The 19890-nt window shown below is 44.5% G+C and overlaps 1 protein-coding gene across 6 annotated transcripts in view; it reads left to right on the forward strand.

The window, feature by feature from the left end:
• Positions 1–19890, forward strand: part of LOC126541591 (calcitonin gene-related peptide type 1 receptor-like) — a 375314-nt gene that overhangs the window by 318187 nt on the left and 37237 nt on the right. For all 6 annotated transcript variants that reach the window (XR_011892806.1, XM_072286476.1, XM_072286478.1 and 3 more), the window contains 6 exons: positions 983–1091; positions 7576–7704; positions 8403–8581; positions 10643–10845; positions 13433–13558; positions 19089–19183. Coding sequence is in view for 5 of the 6 variants with exons in the window: in XM_072286476.1 (XP_072142577.1) it covers positions 7663–7704; positions 8403–8581; positions 10643–10845; positions 13433–13558; positions 19089–19183 (645 nt within the window). In the remaining variant the exon portion in view is untranslated. The remainder of the gene's footprint in view (positions 1–982; positions 1092–7575; positions 7705–8402; positions 8582–10642; positions 10846–13432; positions 13559–19088; positions 19184–19890) is intronic.

Here is a 19890-nt window from a genome sequence, read left to right on the forward strand (position 1 = left end):
TTCAAGGCTCAATCCGAGCAATATTGAACCCGAGCGCGCGCCGCGGTCGCGTCAGACGGAAACGCCCTGTGACGATGTGTGACGAAGTTTGGATGATGGCATGTGGAGATCAAATACTGATGCGGCACGTTGTTGCGGAGGACGCTTGCTTCGCAAAACGTGCTGCATCAGTTTCTGCCGCAAGTGGTCGCGATGCTCAGTTTCAAACTTGGTGGCGCTTTTCATCGCAGGTCTCTTCCGTCTGATCTGAGAGCGAGGCCTCCTTCTCCGCTCTCAGGTCATTGATGGAGATGGAAGATGGATATATATATATATATATATATATATATATATATATATATATATATATATATATAGATGTATATAACCTCGTGCCAGTCCGCGAATCAAATGATAATCACTACTTGCCGAATCAAATGACAAATCACAACACTCCACTTCTGAATTTTAGGTCCACTGATAGGTATCTCTAAAGCCCGTTGAACCTCTTAATGAAATGGCGTATGATATTCCAAGGCTTTTTTTATACACTGGTTTACTTCGATTTGACTGGGTCAAGGTATTCGATGACAAAAGATGACAACTGTATTTAGACATGTGTTATACTGCTCTGTCCACGCACATCTGGCATAACCATTCTTCAATCGAGAATCATTGCGCAATCTCCTTCGCCCTCGCGACATCGCTGTGGAGTCGTCTCCCCCTCAGCATGCGCCCGATTGGGAGGTTGCATTTCCGCATTTTTTTTTTAACGGTGTGGCGCATGAATATTAAAACAACATGCGATTAAAGTTAAACATAAACATGGCCCGAGAGTACACGTTGCATAAGATGAAAGTACCGACACATAACCGTGCGCCTGGCCGATAGACGTACCGCATCTAAAGCTGCTTCACTAAACGTTCACCTAGATTCTAATATGTACGTTCCGTATGTACTGTATTTTACACCTTCCTGATTTCCGTTCACGCGTTCTTCGCAGGGTCGACCATGGCGATACGGAGCCAAGGAACGCTGCCCCTCTCTGGCACGAATGTTCGCGCTCTGCCCCGCAGGTTCCACTGCCGATGAAAGCAGGGAGCTCCCCCATGGTAAGGCCTTTAGAAACCTTATTTCCCGATGTCTATTTCTTTCCTTAGAAGCTGCTATTCAAACGGTGTCCTTTCTCATTATGGCATATTGCTCGAGTAGCGAGGGAGTCAAGGGAACCAAGGGAACATCTTTATAGACAGTCTTCGTCGCGCCGTTCTACGCGAGTGAAATGTAAGCGTTCTTAGGTGCAAACGGTACAGAAAATTTTGATCCCCGTAGTGCAATAAATATAACGCTACAAATAAGGCATGGTCAAATAATTACGTGAGCGCGGTCGACCAATAATAAATGAGCGCGGTCGACAAACGATAAAAAAAGTATTACAAAGAGCAGGCGCCACACATGAACGTAATATTTTTTTATCGTTTGTCGACCGCGCTCTTAAGGGTGCCTTAAACAATGACTCGGTTCAAATTTTTAGATATGTTGACGATTTTCTTGTTGTGACAAAACAGACTAATAACAAATGCTCCGTGACGGTAGCTGATATTTTAACTCTGTTCAATGACAATGGCAAAGGTTTAACTTTCACACATGAGCTATCTAGGGACGGTAAACTCCAGTTTTTAGATTTGCAGCTATCCTTACAAACAGGCCGCGTCTGTTGGATGTACTCGCCACGTGCACGTAAGGAACTTTTACCTTACGCGTCTGCGCACTCAAAGACTGTGAAACGCGCCATTGCTTTGATGTGTTTAGAATCTTCCTTAATGAAATCTTGTCATCACTCTGCGAACTGCAGGCTGCTGGTTACAAAAGTCAGTCTCGGAGGTATTGCTTCAGAAACTGAAAGGGAAGCGGCACAAAAGTAACTGCATCACACAGAAGAAGAGGCCTAAAGTTGTGCCGTATTGCCACAGAGTGGCTCACAATCTAAAGAATGTCGCCACTAGATACCAAATTCCGGTAGTGTTTTCCGCTCCTCAGAAACTGTCCATGTTGTGCAGCCGTATTTCTAAAACAAGTAAAAAACCTGATTGTGAAAAGAACCACGTGAAGTTTGTAGATTGCAGCGTCGGTGTGGTTTATAATAGCCCCTTGTCATGTGGCAAAGTGTATGTAGGGCAGTCAGGCCGCTGCGTTAACGAGCGCCTTGGAGAACATGAGCGATCCATACCAACAGGCACAGGTTCCCATTTGGCTCAGCATTGTAAAACATGCAAGTGCAAACCCATGTTTCGTGATACCACGATATTGAAAAAGAGCCGTGACACCACCGCCCGAGAGTTATCGGAAGCATTTTTCATTCAGTCATTGGGGTCACAGTGCATTAGTGTGCTTTCCTTAACCTTGTACAGCGCTGAATTTGGTTTTTTAGGTTCTGTCGCATGAGTGCGCTCTTGGGATCGGATGTTGGTGGCTCCACCGCATGGTGCTCACTGCGCATGTTCCTCTAGTTTGAGCGGTCTATAAAGGAGTGACGCAATAAAATGATGTCAGTTGAGAGTAGCGCCTTGTCCTGGGGGTCGTCTTTCTTGTGTCTGTTGTTTCTTGCGCTAAACAAAGTATTCATGGATTCGCACCAACTAGCCCGCCAACGCATTGTGCTGAACTATCTTTCTGTATATATGTTGGATACAGACGTTTCCACCTCATTTTTTTTACATTTTTTGGTACACCCGTAAACTGCTGCGGCACTTTCTAAGAGATCGCTGCTGTGACCGCTTTTTTATACCTTCACGAAATATGTAACCGTGTATTTTGCTGCATGAGAAAAAGTATCCTTTCTTTTCTCTCGCGTATCCACCCTTAATGCAATGAGTCTATTGTGAGGCCTTTAAGAAATACGAAACCCGTAGTGCCTACTACGGGAGGTAAATACGAGGCGACAAAATTAAACTGCGGATCTTCATTTTTTACGAGCAGGAACACGTCTTTTGTCTAAATTCCAATTGACCCAACTCTCTGCCTTAAAAGCCTGCGTTATGCTTCGTATTCTGGCTTCGATTAAAACGTAGACATAAAACGAATAAGGAACAACTAAACGTCTCTTCCTACGGGTCCAATGGATCGTTTGGTCCCGTAAAGTTCCGAAATCATTGTTTTTGCTAACATTTCATTCTCTGCTTTGGCTTATGCAGCAATGATTGGTTTTAAGTGGTACCATCGCCATAGGCGCCGACTACGGGAGGCTCCGGGGCCCGAGCAACCTCCGGACTTTTCCGGGGGCGGGGGGCTGAGCCCCCGCCCACCCTACGCCCCCCCCCCCCCCCCCCCCCCCCCACACGCACGCGCGCCTAAAGTACCATTACCAGAGCTTTGTCACCCACATCATTTGAGGTTTCTTTTGAATTTCCTCGACCTTTTCACTTGAAATTTCACTGGGGCTAATAGCTTACTGCATCATTGTTGGCGCGGACGTGCACGGCTTTTATATCATACTTTCGTTTTATTTCTGCAAATTCTGACAAGAGAAGGACACGGGCATTAGAAGCAGTAGCGGTGGCTGCCTCATATGCATTTTTTTCAATTCAGCATTGTTTTAAATTTCCACTGTAAACACCATGCACATACACAATATATTTACATCTGCACACAGGAGAGAGTTTATTATATTTTTGAAAGAGATGGAGGTGCATATTAAGAATTATTTCTAAAGGTATGGATAGCCTACGCCTAGAGAATGAATATGTTGCTCTATGTTCACTACGCTTCAAGTAGCATTGCGTGCTTTCTTGACCATGAAACAAACCTAGAGACTTAGTTACCTCCTCGGCAGAGTCTTTTATCAATGACGTGTGAAATGCACGTGACTGTTGTATGTCTCAGTTTTGCTTCTTTTTCTAGTAAGCAATGTTAACGACTCATGAAAAAAACTTTTCTAATAACTTAAAACATTTATTAAGGACGGAAACATCGTCACTTGCATGCAAAGGCCATAAATATATACAGGATATCCCAATTAACCATAATATAGCAAGATTTAAATAAAAGAGCAATGCGTTACTCGAAGAAAACCTAGCTCATATTGTTTACAGTAGAGTGGAGTAGCTGCCAGTAATTCTTTCGTTACTGAGATTTAATTAGGTAATTGTCGTAAATTATCTAACTCGAAACGTACTATCCTAATTATCAAAGTGTCAATGAGGCATTTGAAGGCACAGCCACGGGACATCTAATTGCGGTATTTTCAGCGACGTACTCATTGCGTACTATTTTTTTCCCGACTGGTAAACCCCCCAAAAAACGAAAAATACCACGTAACTACGCTCCCCCCCCGCCCCCGCCCCACCCCACATCATAAAGCAGCGCCCTCGAGCAGGCTCCCTCTGAGTTGTCCAGAACAAAATAAAAGAAATAAAGAAAAACATCGTGATCGAGCTAGTGCCTTATCTGCCGCGCCCTGGCCGAAGTAACACGTCGCATTTGGCGTTAGTTGGAAGCAAGCTGTGATAGCTGTGTTCTTAGCGTAGATAAAGTGCACGAATGGTTTTTTTTCCTCGAAACCTATCACCACAAAAGCGAATTGACAACGTCAGGGCAAAGGTTTAAAGGTGCATTTTCTTTCGTCCCAGTCACCATGTCTTTCTCTAACGAGCAGAAGGTAAACATAATCCTTGCCTTGGGATCTGCAAATGGCCACAGGAGGAAGGCCACAGATATGCAGTGTGGCCATAGACCAAACGCATCGACTATCATCAGAAAGTATGAAAACCTGAGACAAACTGGCAACTTCAGGAAACAGCGGCGGAGGACTCCATCTTTGAGTCCTAGCCTATACGCACGGATGTTCTAGCATTTATGGCCTCAAACCCTCATGCTAGCGTGCGGAGCGTGGCCGCCCAGGTACCAATTTCCAAGTCATCAGTTTGGGGGATTCCAAACTACGGCCTTTCACCCGTACCACATTAGCCAGCACCGACGCTTGGAACATAGGGACCTGCGGAATCGTCTAGATCTCTCGAATTGGGTCTAACAAAAAGCCGATGCGTCACCGGACTTTTTGAGAATTACCATGTGCACCGATGAAGCCAATTTTCGCAGAAACGCCTAGGTAAATTTGCATAATGCACGCCACTGGAGGGACTCCAATCCATAAAGCGTAATCGGCACCACTACCAGAGGTCGCTCACCTTGTGGTTCGGAATTTACGCCTGTGCTGTAAGCAGTCACATCTTCTTCGATCACATACTGACTGGACAGCATTACGTGAACGAAATCCTTGAAGGAGTGGTGGATGAGTTTCACAGCGAAGTCCCACAGTCATGTCTTGCACTTTTCTGGTGTCAGCAAGATGGAGCACCAGCACACAGCAGCAGCCGAGCACGAAACTGACTGGATGCGACTTTTCATGCGCAATAGATTGCCAGGCACGGGCCTGTAAATTGGCCGGCTAGTTCGCCTGACCTTTCTCCACTCAATTTCTTTCTTTTGGGTTATGTAAGATCGTGCTTACATGATCGATACGGACGTCAGGTTAGTTCAAGGCAAGGATAACGGATGTCTGCCATAGAATTGCGGCGTCGGTCGTCAAGAAAGCCACTGAAGATGTCATAAAAGGGACACCTCACCGAGTACCTGCAAAAGGAGACCTATTCGAACACGTCCTCTAGGCAGCAACCGGCGTACAATGAAGCTTGCGAATTCATAGATAATGAGGGCACACCGAAATCTGATGTTCTCTCTTTTTTTTTCACACATCCTGATTGCCAATTCGGCTCATTTACAAATGGTATGTTTACTTTCTTGAACGCATTGGTTTAGCCTTTTCTCTACACGTTGCTCACTTCCCGGTATCTTTATTTCGCTGCCCACCCCTAGGAATATGTTGAGCCACCAACTCGCCCAGCATGCTGTGTTAATTATGTTTATTTCGCCTTTATTTTTTGACACGCACCTGTTCTTGCAGCACGCATACACTTTCATGAAAAATAAAACGGTCACTTTAATTTAATTATAGCTTCGCGCACACTCTTTCGATCCGGTGCGAGCAAAGCCGGGAATTTGCAACATTCTATATTTCCCTATTGCTTTTCGCATACTGTGCGTGGTCAGAGTGGTGCTTCGGCCGCGTTATCAAGGGGCTTTTGTTATCAATGTAATAAGTCGGCCTTGAGAGACGGATAATACGTGTGACGTAGAAATGAGCGGGAGGAATAGCTGCAAGACTGCTTCCGTATCGTTGTCAAGGTGATGCGCTGTCTCTTCGGGTTTGCGACAGGCAATGCAGTTGCCTTCAGTCAGCTTATTTGAGGGTGCTGCTTTATGTGTGGGTGGGATTGCCCCGGTCACGTGATATTTTTCATGTTTCGTGGGGTTTCGTTACCAGTCGGAAAAAAATTAGTGCACAATTAGCGCGTCGCTCAAACCACCGCAGTTAGATGTCATTTTGGGTGCCTGCAAATGCCTCATTCACACTTTGAAAATTAGAGAAATACTTCCTGAGCTAGGTATTAAATGCATTTATCGAATTAAATCTCAGTACGGAAAAATTTACAGGTGGCTAATCCACGGTACTAGAAACAATATTCACTAGGTTTTCTTCGAGTAACGCCAATACTCTTTTTATAAAGTCTTGGTGCATGATAGTTGGAAAACACAGTATAGTTCACTCAGTAACCGAGATGAGGCCCAGCAGGATTCACTCGAAATCAGAATCAACAGCAGTAATGCGCAACAGCGCTTATACTCGGACTCAAAGAAGAAAAAAACGAGAGAAAGAGAGAGAGGCTGCAGTTTAGCCGGAAAAGCGAAGTAGTATTAGTGATTGCTAAGTATGCGGCAATTACATGAAGGAATATTACACCACCCAGGGGACTCAGGCTATGAAATTGAACTGCCTCCTACTATGAGATCTTGTATACTGTATACTCATATAACGCCGTCACTTCAGCGCTCAATTCTTCGAGGTCACACGAAGTTTCTTCAAGTACGAGAAATTATCTTTCTCTCTATATATACACATATTATGTGTAAGGGGGGGGGGGGGGGGGGGCCTCGGAAAGCTAGCCGCCCCCTCCCCTCCCCGGAAGAATGGAAACTCTCCCCCTATGACCATCGCTGTTTCGTACACTGCATAATAAATGCAATTTCTACCAGCATTTTGGTTTCAACTCATATCGCATAATAACATAATAATATCATAATATCGCATGGTTTTCATAGGTTTAAGAGGTATCTAACTCACGGTATATCTGGCTGTAGATGGGGACGAAATGGGAGCCTGGGATTCTGAATTTGGTACGCTGCCTGATGCCTACTTGTAATCCGTGGTCATGACTCGTATACCTTGACTCTAATACCTTGCCTCGTATGCCAGTATAAATACAACATCTCGTACGTTTTGCCAAGAAGAATGGTGCGCAGTTTAGCTCTGGTTATGGCCACGCATCACTTGTATATGAAATAGAATAAGTCATTCTTCAATGCATTCGTAGCCTTTGAAAGACAACCACTGCACGACTTCTTCCTCCGGCGTAATTCCATCGCGCGAGAGAACGGTATGACTGAGTGCATTATTATCCCGTGTCATTGATTTTTCAGGTTCATCGTGCGCGGAGTTGAGCACTGAAGAAGAGAAGACAGCTCACGTGACCAAGGCTGGTTGCTTCGTCATCACCAGAGAGCAGCATGCCACTCGGGCATCTTCGCATTTACTTTGTTGCTTCCTTGGTGAGTGGCGCGCAGTATACCACGTATTTATCCCTAACATGCGGTCTCACATGATGGTTACTGGTGATATTAAAGTCCACGGGATCTTCACATTCTGAGAATATCCATGTGGCAGAATGCAAACTCTACGTTGTTGAATGTGCTACATGAAGCGTACATTTTTGTCTTGCAGTGAATGCCATTGTTTGTGGACACCTGTTGTAAACACATGCGTATTTCATCAGCCGCAAAGTACGTGACGGCAAACTGATGTGTGACACCACAAAATTGAGACGCTAAAAGTCACACTCACAATCACACTTGACCCGAAGGTTATTTGTATCACCAAAAGCACCCATGGATTTAAACATTGTCTTTGTACCAAGAATTTTCTTTCTCTCCACTTCTTAGCCACAAAGAAGCACGTTGTCTGCTATGAGTGCAGCGAGAACCACGTAATGTTTATTTCCCGTCTAATTGTTAGAACAAAGATAAGTCGTCGCAAAGAATCCCGAGCATTCTGACGTGGCCCGACACTTTCGACAAATCTATAGAGGCATCAACTGTCGAGGAATATTGCAGGATGCAGCTATGCTCGAGGCAACGCGTTAAAAGAAATATATAGTGTGGCTGTTAGAGCCGCTTTGTTGCCTTTATCGGGTCTCGGTCTTTCATCAGTCAAAATTCTATTGATCTCGATTACTGCTCTTCCCTCGCAGCTGGCGGCTGGAGCAGTGTGCATGGTCTCGGCGCGGAGGAACCCGTACGAAAAGATTCCTGGCACTTGCCGCATGGAGAGCCAGCTGTACCTGGAGCCGCACGTCTTCAGCAGGCTGACATCTGCACGTTGCTACAAGTACATGCCCAGCCTGGCCTTCAAGAATGCCTCCAGGCTCACGTAGGGACCAGCGCAACCTCTTTCGATTCAGTCGCTATACCATTAACCTGCGCAGTAGCTATCTTATGGCACATTCGAACTCGTTCCTGTGAAAAAACAGAGAACCGGGCGACCAGGAAAAACTTTGCACTTCGAACAGTCGCACAAACTGGCGACGACAACAGCCCCGTGTTTTTTTTTTTTTTTTGTCGTTGTCAGTTTCTGTGCGCTGCTTAAAAATTAAACTCGTTATTACCGCGCTCCGACTCAGTTTGCAGCAGTGCAGAGGCCTCTCGAGTTGTGGAGCCAGAGACAGCATGTGCGAAGCGAACGTTCGGTTCCTCCCAGAGGAGTCGGAGGCACCACGTGACCGGAATTTCGACTGATCTCGGACGCGCTCTCAGGCATCAGGAAAAGGTCAGGGCGCCTGCGGGCGCTCTCGGATGGGGAGTAGCTCTCTGAATCAACCAGGCGAATGTTTTTTTTTTTTTTTCCTGAAAGGGCTTGCTGAGGGCCTAGTTGGTACATACTTGACGTAATTATTAAGTGCAAAAAAAAGCACCACAGAAAGGGGTGTCCACCCCTTTCTTTGTTTCATGCTTTGTTTCTTGTGCACATTAATTATTCTGCGCTCATTAATTGTGTCAGGAATGTGTTCCAATATCTCGATTTCGACCATGCGAATGTAAACCACGCCACGAGTGCACTTTGCAACGTTCGAAAGCGTCCACTCAAACGTGCCATATATGTCTGTTCCGTTTATGCCATTCTGCTGCTCTCTTCACTATGTGCAGCAAGGCACTAATTTCTGAACTCTTGGGTTCAAGAACACAGCTAAAACCGTCTTTTTTAATTAAGACCCCCCCCTCCAAAAAAGAAAGAAACGTGGGAGGGGGACATCAGCTGCGAAACAGTCGAAACTGGCGAAGTAATGTTCAGAAGCCTCTAAATCTGTAAAGAAATTTAGGTTGTTTTGCGATGGCTGATTAGGCACTGATAAATTATCAAGTCGGAACTTATGTATAGGTCAGCAGTTCCATCGATGTGTTTTGTTTGTGATGTAGGGCTGGTTTACCAGAGGCAGTTAACTTTCCAGGAGCAGTATTTGCCGCTCTCAGCCCTGTTTTACCGCAGTACAAGTACGTGCTTGATTCGTCATGGGCTTGAACCACAGAGAGTTTGTTCAATGTTGAAGGCATTAGCCCTTCATGGAAGGCTTTCTGGTTCAGAGTGATGACGTTGTTATGATATTCCGAAAGACACGAAATTATCACAATGGTGAGAAATTTAGATAAAGGAGTAAATAAATCAGATATAGAAATGTGAACTCGTGCATATCACTTCTGGATAACGTAAGTGAAATGTAACCAAGCAGGGCCTTTTTGGCTCGGATTGCATTCATATCCAGTTTACCGTCCTAACGTCCTAGCGGATGATTAATCTGAATCAGTCCGCGTATGTAATGCTTTAGCGGCCACTGAGGCGAAGGTACGGCGGTGGCAATGACATAGCTGAGGTCCCTATTTTCAGTGACCTAACCCTCCGGACACAGCTGCGAACTCAGCTGCCGAATTTTGAACAAGAGTGTCCTTGTGTATTGAAAGAGAGACAGAGAGAGAGTTCAAACTGGCTCACTCTTAATCATTGCCTACATTTCTACAGTCTTGCACGGCAACTTCTATGAAGAAGTCACGACGCAGCGGCTTTGTCATATCGACCAAGTTAGCTGGTGCATATAACGTCTAATTTTTACGTGCACAAAAACAGTTAGACCTGAATGAGTCCTCGTCCTTCGACCTTGAAGTTTATTTGTTTGCTTCACTTCTTTGCCTGTGCACTCTACGTACGTGGCCCCGCCGAGTAACACTTAGCTTGAAAGCTTACTTTCTCGATTACTCTATCTGCACTTTCTCGAGAAACGTAAATTTTAATTCTCGTCACACAATGAACAGCTTTCGTGGTCGGGCCTTATCTATTTCACACAAAATCGAGCTTTCAAAAAACCTGCCTTTATACAGCGATGCTGATGCACTTCGACTTGTGACAAAGTGACGGGCTTCTCGGTTTCTTCCCTTCGTGCAGGTATTGCCGCAGAGGCTTGCTTTGTCGAGGCGAGTGCGAGGGTGAGTGCTTCCAGCCGTACGGCAACGACAGCGACGTTCAGGTGCTGGAGACCTTCAAGAAGGGGCTCTACGCTGGCCGCTGGAAGAGCTGCTGTCAGGCGGCGCGCGATTGCTGCCAGGAGATGATCGCGGACGATCAGGCCGGACTGAGTGCGACAAAAGGTATGCCCTAAGATTAACTCGCAAGACAGCGCGCCGAAAGAACTGTAAGCAATACTAGAAACAGGCAGCAGCCACCCTCAGCGGTATCTTTAACGTGCAAAAACAAAAGAGTCTAAATTCATTGCGCAACTTCCGCTAGAGACAAATCAAACTAGAATGAAAAATATGGTTCTGGCTGATAGCAGCTTATTTACTGCAGCGCACAAAATTTGAGAGGTCTCAAGCGAGAACGCCTGTGCTGATGAAACAGGCATGTGCAACTGAGGGTGAACTTCGATACCTAGCGTCCATTGCATAATTGTGCGCTTTCTAAGAAGCAAGAAGCGCGGTGATATGTCATTAAATGTAGAAAGAAGAGCAAGAACGTCGCTGCATGTGGAAGAGGTTTGAGAACGAGAGCTTCACTTTAAATAGAAATGAAACTAAACAGTAATGCTCGAACACGGCGCGCTAGGTAGGGGACGTATTGCTGCCCTTAATTAAGACTTTGGCGATTGTGTAAGACTGCTTCTTGGAGGAAAAACGAATAGCGGGCTTATTAATATGCGCCAGAAAAACTGGTACATCTGTGTGTGCATTCGTGTTTGAGTTGTCCGGTTCAATTTTCCCCTGCCAGCAAGGGCATGTCATTTATTGTACATGCGCGAGTGAGTTTAGTCTCTTAATTTCAAATCAAGGCTCATCGGAGCTGCCCCCTATTCATCGAAATGTGGCGTTTATAGTGAGCCCACCTTTCAGCTTTTTCCTTTTTTTTTTCTTTTAATCTGCATAATCGATGTTCTACAGCTGTTCTCGCACACCCCCGTTGAGCGCGAAAGCGGTGCTTTGCGGAGGACGCGTCTGCTGTGCACCAGAGCCAACTTCAGAGCATGCGTTCTTCGATGGAGGTTGCCGCTACTTACACTTTTAGATGGTTCTTACTAAACTTGCACTTCTCTGTCAGCCACGAAAAAAATGCCTTGTTTTATTAAACGAGTGCACCGAAGAAGTTGGCATAGTGAATGATGCTGGCTACCTCTTTTTCTTCTTAGATATACGAGAAATATTATTCAACGATACTCGAATCAAAATGGCAGACAATGAGTGGCAGTAAAGTGTGCGTGTGTGTGTGTGTGTGTGTGGGGGGGGGGGGGGGAGTGGCAGGGAATATTCACAATTCAGAGTGTGGAAACCACTGGTGATCCTGCAGAGTAGCGTGCATGACTCATCGATAGTCTCGAATCATGTGAATTGCAGTGCTCAAAAAAATTGAAATGCGAACAATTCGGTAATTACGTTAACGCGTTGTTTTTGTTTCCTGGCTCACCACCATTAGTAACAGTGGCTTAATATACAGCCTCCAAAAAAAATATCCTTCAGTTCTACTCGATGCTTATAAACCAACTACAGACCTATTACACGTAGCTCTTTCATGTAATTACGCGTAAAACGCCTTTGTCGTTATTCGTTGCTGCTCGCGTTTCAATTTTCGAGCTCTCTACTTACTGCATGGCGGTAGGTGACATTACCCATGTATCATTTCACACTAGGGAGGAGGGAGGAAGTGATTTCGTTTGACATTGCTGCCGTGAAGCCTACTTGAAGCTGTACAACAGCGGCAAGGAAAAAGATGTATACCGGATGTTTCAGTGAATCCGTTTCTTTTTAGAAAGAAGTCATAAACAATAAGGTATTGGTTTTCTTTATATTTCTTTGTGGCTAACATATTACAGCCGCAGACGAACATCAAATATTGTGCGCAAATAACTTATTAGCTGCTTAATAAACAGTTCAAGCTGACAAAGAGAATGTTTTTATACGTACTGTTTAATCGCAAACTCGTCCTGAACGCTGCCTGAAATATAAAACCATTTACAATCAGGCAAACCTCTCAGATTCGTCCTCTGATCTTTAACACTGTACTTTGCCATAACAATTATCTGTTGAGGTTCTCCTTGTTTCCCCGATCACTTGCAGAATGGAAGACGCTTCCACGTGCATGTCTTCACTCTAATAAAGCTATATATTCCACTGTATAATTATTTCTAATTTCTTTCTTTCTTTTCCTGCAAATACGGTGATGTCGAAAGAAATATTTTAGGCATTGTATCATTCATTAAGTTCGCCTTTAGAACTGTTTTTGTAGTTCGAACTATTATATTTTTGCTAGAACATTAAAGTGTTATCGTGGACGCTTCGTTGTTGCTACGTTCTGTATTTCTTCGCGCTCCTGCTTGGGCACTTCGTACGGGCAGTATCAAAATAAATAACCGTCACTAATTTACAAGTAAATGCGTTTGCATGAGGGTCGGAAAGAGAAGGCGTGGTCACCACTGTGTGTTCTCGTGTTTAGTGTGCGTACAACAGGCCTGCTCGAGCGTGCTTACGTTCTTTAATGCTTTCCTCGTTTACATGTCCGCACGTGACACACTGAACTATGCAAGTGTGTGCGAGCATAGTGCGCGCCATTCTTCTCTACTTCTTCTCATTCTTCACTCCTCTTTGCCCCTTCCTCTAGTCCACGGTAGCCAATTATAACCGGGCTCCAGCCTTGTTAACCTTCCTTGCCTTTTCCTTATCGCTCATCCCTTACTCTTCCTGCTCGCAGACGGACTTCACTGTCCCGCCACGTGGGATGGCTGGACATGCTACAAGGACACTCCGGCCGGGACGACCGTGCAGAAGCCATGTCCAGCGCACGCGTACTTCATCACCGAGACTCCGCAGTGCATCAGTAAGCCCTGCGACCCAGCACGAACCCGATTCTCGTCGCCAAGTTGCGCAGAATGTCGCGGGCATCTTAGAAAGAGGCGCAGAGATATAGAATTATGTTAATCTTAGTTGTTAGAGTGCCTAGCCAGCGATGAGCTAAACCACTGATGCCGAAAGCGGAATACTTATTGTGCACCCACCCCCCTCCCCTTTCAGCCTGGCGCCTCTCAAAAATGAAAACGAAAAAGAAAACGACGCAACCTTAAACGGCGTGTCTTCACGCCACTTTAAATTCCTATGAATAGATTGTCGTGAATCCATAGACTGCGGCGACATCTGAGCGAAGCTAGTTGTATATTCATAAAAAAGGAGTTTTATTCGTAAATTTCTGATAACAAAAGGTGGCTACTGCAGGCGCTTCCCGCCAAAAAATGAGGAGAACAAAATTACATGAAAAACCGAAAATGTAATTCATTTCACTGTGACCCCGTCAGGGTTACCGATTTAGAGAGCAATTGAAAGAGAAAGGTTTGGTCGTCAGTCTCTTCGATAATAGGCCATGTCTTAGCTTCGGTTTCTATGATACAGAAATGAAGAAAGGATTCTAAACGGGAATTTTCTTTTTTTCCTCTAACCGGATTTAATGTTTGCCCTTTGCGTCCATCGCACGCCCTTCAGCTCACAGTTCGATGTCGACATCGCGTTTTATAAAGCGGAGAAGCCAGCGTGGCACCGGTATTTCGATCCTTAATTATATTCATTCTGCCTGCGCGCAATCGGAGCTCATATACACCTTGAAGCGTACAACGCCATTCCAAACTCGGACTTCAATATGGCGCAAGCACTTACTCCAAGAAAAGGGCATCCTGGTTCTCCCTCTGTTCCTAGAGTGAGCGTGTTACCATGACTGGGTCCTGGAATAGTGTAAGTGACAGTGATTTAACGAACCCTCTTGTGCCCGGCTTTAACGTAAGCCACATTAAAATCCATGCTGTTTGTGCAAGACTGCATATAGTGAGCGAGGCAATCCAAATAAGAAAAACCGAGAAACTCGTTTTTTTTTTTTTACTTATTATGGCACCAAGCAAGAGACAAGGGAGGCAAGGCAAGCATAGGGGAAAATAATAGCTTTTCTTTAAATTGAAATGTAGAAGTATTAAGGAAACGGGAAATGAAACCAGACGGTGTCAAGTTGTCTTTGCGGCCACTTTCAATTTCCTTTTTCTTATCTCTGAATTTCAAATTTAGGAAAAGTTAATTTCTGCTATGCTTGCCTTGGCTTCATTGACTGTTTGACCTAGTGCGATTTTATAGGAAATCAATCTTAACTTAAGCCTCACCGAATGACACAGGATACGTTGCTACCACGAAAAGAGCAAGGTCCGTGAGCGAGCAAACGCGCAAACGAGTAAATTTGCTTTATTCTTTTTTTTTTTTTTTTTTTTTTTTGCGGAGGTCAAAGTTGACAAACTAAGGCGTTTTGGTTTTTAATCCTCCGAACGATTTAATATGTTTGTTTATTTAAATTCAAGTCTAGTTGCGGTGTGGTGCGTTATATAATCGATGCTATATTTAGGAGCACTATTAGTATCTTCATAGACTTATATGTAACCATACTTCTGACATGCATATACGTTGTTGGCCAAGCCTTCGTTTAATTACTGTAGCTTTTATAACCCCACAGACTGTACCGAGCGTCCAGTCCTTGCTAATGCATATGCCATCCAGTTTAATGCATCATCATTAGCTTCTACCTGCAGGCACAGTCAATGAACAATATCATCTATTAGAGTTTATTAGGGAGCCCGTAGCACCTGGCGTGGTCGCTTGTTTGATATTTCAAAAGATAGTTACGTTTTCCAGCTCCTAACACTTTTATTGAATACTCACATTTGGATTAATTTGAATATGTTGCTATTCGCCACATCCCTAATGAAAGTATACGTCCTAACTCTGGTACTCTACACGTGAAATGCTTCGCTGCACCTCGTCCAGTCGAATACATGCGCCGAAAGCGCTCGTCCGAGGGAAGACGCTACTCCAATTGCGGGCCTAGATAGCCCTTGTCTCGTGATAAACAGTGTACACGTATATCTCCTTAAATGTTTGGTGCATGTACGCCCTGAAAGGCTCCCCGATGCTTCTCAGCCGTTGCTGAAGTGTTATACAAATAGTGTCGACTTACGACATTTCTGTGACATGAAAAAGTGACAGATATGTTCATCCTTATAGAAGAAACAAGAGAGGATGAATGACATTATTGGCTAAGTCGGCATCGTCGGTAATCGGTATGGATGCCAGGAGTGGATGTTTGCAATTATTGGTACGGTACTTTGAAAGTTAAGAGCGCGAAAAGCGGAGACAAAGAGACGCAACTGAACACAACATCACTATTGCGTTCCCTAGGACGAGGCGCTGCGGTGTGGAGAGTGCGGTGGTTTCCAACCGCGTCTACCTGGCTTACGTTTCACACTATTAGTTTTCGCAAGGCACGGATCCGTACGAGCTCAAGTGGATCTGCTTATGCTCGATGCTAGAAGGAGAACTGCAGGCGTGGCTACTTTTCCGAAAAACGCGGCGTTGTTTGCTTCTAACCGAAACGCATGTATGAGATGCTCATCTTATGCCACTGCTGCCGTTGTTTCTGTTGATTTAACCTGATACAGGTCCTTTTGTTCTTGCATATAAGTGGATTCGTATATAGCAGCTATATCAATACCAGTCTCGCCTTGCGCACTCACCGCCACAGTGTCACTGGTGGAAGCGACATCCAGTTTACGGCTAAAACGTTCGAATCTTGTGAAAAGCTGGGCTCCCCGTATATGCTCCTGGATGCTCGTTCCGGAGAAGCTCATGACTGATTGCCGAGCGAAGACGAAATAGAACGTTACTCAGCCGTTAACGTACATCTTTATGCGCGCTCTCTTACACGTGACCGTATTTTTTAACAAGCCAGAATTTGTAAAAAAATAAATTATGCGAGTTTATGTGTCAAAACCGCGATCTGTTTATGAGGCATGCCGTAGTGGGAGGGCTCCGGAAATTGGGACTACCTGGGGTTCTTTAACGTTCACCTAAATCTAGGTACGCGGGTGTTTTCGCCCCCATCGAAATGCGGCCGCCGAGGCCGGGATTTGATCCCGCAACCTCGTGCTTAGCAGCCCAACACCATAGTCACTAAGCAATCACGGCGGCTAAGCCAGAGTTCGAGAACCTCTCACTTACTATAGCAATCGGAGCGATAAAGAGACGATAGATGTACCTACGACTTGTCATGGCATCTTAAAACTGAATAGACGATTTGTGAATATGAGCCCTGATCTCCTGTGCTACGACGGCCTAATTGCTTAAATGGCTGTCTTATAGATGCTGTACAAATCCACACCCCAACGACTGTTGCCTCTGAGTAACAGAAACACATCTCGAAAGCTACATACGTTTTTGCGGGGTGCATACGCCGACAGTGATCGCAGAACCGCCTATTTTTTTTTATTTTTTTTTATTTTATTATTTTTTTTATATCACCGATTGTTTCCATGCCGAGACTGTCCCTGTCTCACGGCTATTGCATAATAAAATCACTCTGCGTAGAAGAGAGAAAGGCGTCGACAACGATTTGAGATGACCGTGGAGCGTGATCAGCCTCACTTACGAAGGGATCATGAGTGAGTACGAAATCATGGACGCCGTAATTTGTGAGCGAGAAGTTCCATTGGTCAAACACTTATATCTTTTGTAGCTTCAACAATAGAGAAAAATAGAAATATTACAGTGTCGCAGACCACAGGTTTTGGAAGGCCAGAAGTTGTTTTCAAGCGTAGGAGAAGCGTGCGTCGTAAACTTTTTTGTTTCTTTTTACAACGGCCTTTCTGCGGACGTGCCGTTTTTATGGTATTGTCGTCGTGTTCGGCTAGGAACGAGGGGCTTATTATTATTGATTATCCATTTCGCTCTCTATGCCCACCAGCGAGGATTTCTCTCTGGACACGTAAAGGACATTACAACGAATTCCCGTTCTTTCATCTAAAGACCATTGCGGGTGGCAGCTGTACTGTTGAAAAATGAAATGACTCTAAGGTTGCCTTCTTTTTCTCATTTGTTTTTTTACACAGAAATCCCTTGTCGTGGAAGCGTGTGCAAAAAAAAGGAAATAAAGAACGCTTGTCAGCGGAAACGGCGCGCAAGTGCCTTTCTATAAGTACAGTTTTCATGAACTCCTATAACGAGTGCTTCAGTTATACCACATATTACGTCGGGGGAGCGCTTTTTTTTTTTTTTTTACCTCACTGGTCTCTGATTTCCACCAGTGTACAGGTACTCTTTGCTGCATTGCAGAAAAGGTATCTCTTCCGTTTACGAATGATTATTGACTGTCAATAAATAATAAGAGTGCGTTTTAATGTACAGTCAGTTACGTTCCCTTTTCTTTTAGATAACGAGAATTTAATCACAGGCTCAGAGCACACGCGCAAGCTAATTATTGGCAGCCCGCATTACGAAAAAGGGCAAACTTTTCTCTTATCGTTGGTAACCGAACACGGCATGGGCACCATCGCGTAAAACGCGGTAGTGCCTTCAGGAAAGCGGTCGTGCGCTGGAATATTCAGCCGATTGAGTAAGGAGAAATATCAATTTACCCGAACCTCAATTTGTATGTTTTTTTTTCTTTTCCTTGCCACCACAAGGCAGCACTGCAAATAAACAAGCAAGATAGATAGAGAGAGAGAGAGAGAGAGAGAGAGAGAGAGAAAAGCTTAATGATACGAAATGCACAGATGTCGACTGAGGTAATCTCTCTATAGCCAGCTATCCTGTGCTGAGGGAAGGGGAACAGAAAAAAGAAAGAGAAGTATGACGGGTGACGAGGACCACAGAAGGAAGATTCAAAACTTATAACGAGCAAGCCCAGACTCTAGACCCGCACTGTCTTGACGTGATAAAGAATACGGGCAACAGTGAATTCCCTCGTTTCGGCGATGTAACACGGCGTAAATTGTGAAGCTCATTTACGATGGGCTCCCGCATTTTGCAACTACAGCATATAAGTGACGAGGACAATGTTGTGGTATGTCGTGTTTGTCAGAAAGTTGTTAATAATATGGTGCTGTCAGCTGTGAGAGCCGGCTCCTGTCGCAGTGAATGAGTTTTAGGCACCAGGTGAATCGCTGAAGTCTATCGATTTCGAGTGACGGTAACTTACATTCACATAGTTTTTTTAATACTAAATTTCGTTAACTACGACTACTTCCGTCTAGTGACACATTAAAATGATTAACTAATACACCGTGCCCTTGAAGGCCACGTTATTTTGTCACATTGTTGTAGTAATGGCTGGTTTGTGTGCATTCATAGCAACGAACTTGCTGTACCGCACAGAACAGTTTACATAGATCTACAGTATTTCTGCAGCACTTTCTGTTAATAAGACGAGGTATTCCTTCATCTACATCTCTTTTTCATCACGTCATTTAAAAAAGTGGTAATACTAGAATGGCAGGAAACTGTTGACTATGCAACTTCATTGTTCCTGCCATTTATTCTTTCCTACACAGAAATGTCGAAGAAAACCTGCTGGGAGAATGGCACATGGTTCTACAGCCAAGAGTATGGCAAGGAGTACACTTTCTACGACTGCGGCTCACTCGAGGTGTGCGAATATCTATGTATTCTATTTTATAACATGCGTTCTCTGAACATCGTCAAGGTGTAAGGCAGATTAATGGACAGAAAGGGTGCCATCGACTTGATTGTAGCTGAATGCCATAAAAGTAGGCGACGTACCGACTCCTTGAAAATGAAACTTCGTACTCGATGAGAAATTCGTCGTGGACCCGGGGAACCTTTCTTTAACACGATACTTTCCATCATGGGAGCCTGGATGAACTTGGTGAAATCAGGCTTCTATCATGGTGCATGAGATCGGGAGACGTATGATGCACCTGATAAAATGTGGATAGGTGATTAGAACGATGGGACTGACTTAGGTAGTTCTAATTATTCTGTCCAGTTTTATTAAGGGCATCATACGCCTCACTGTTCTCAACCGATTCTCCCACTAAAGCACTCTTAATTAGCGTCAATTTGCTTTTAAACAGTATTTCTTATTCGTGTCTTCATACGCGAAGCATGATGGCAGACATGAAAACTAACGGTACGACGCTTCCAGAAACATTACACAGGCTTATCGCTTCTTATTTTAAGTCTTTGGTGGCTTATACAAGTTATAGCGGCACTAAGTGTCAAACCTACTGAATTGCTCGCCGTGAGAGGAGCGGAAAAAAACAAGTCATTAAATTTGGGCACATATATTTACTTTAACTAGAATACACAGAAGGTGGGAACTGAGCATAGAAA

The sequence above is a fragment of the Dermacentor andersoni genome, chromosome 2 (genome assembly GCF_023375885.2).
Source record: "Dermacentor andersoni chromosome 2, qqDerAnde1_hic_scaffold, whole genome shotgun sequence".
Lineage (NCBI taxonomy): Eukaryota > Metazoa > Arthropoda > Arachnida > Ixodida > Ixodidae > Dermacentor > Dermacentor andersoni.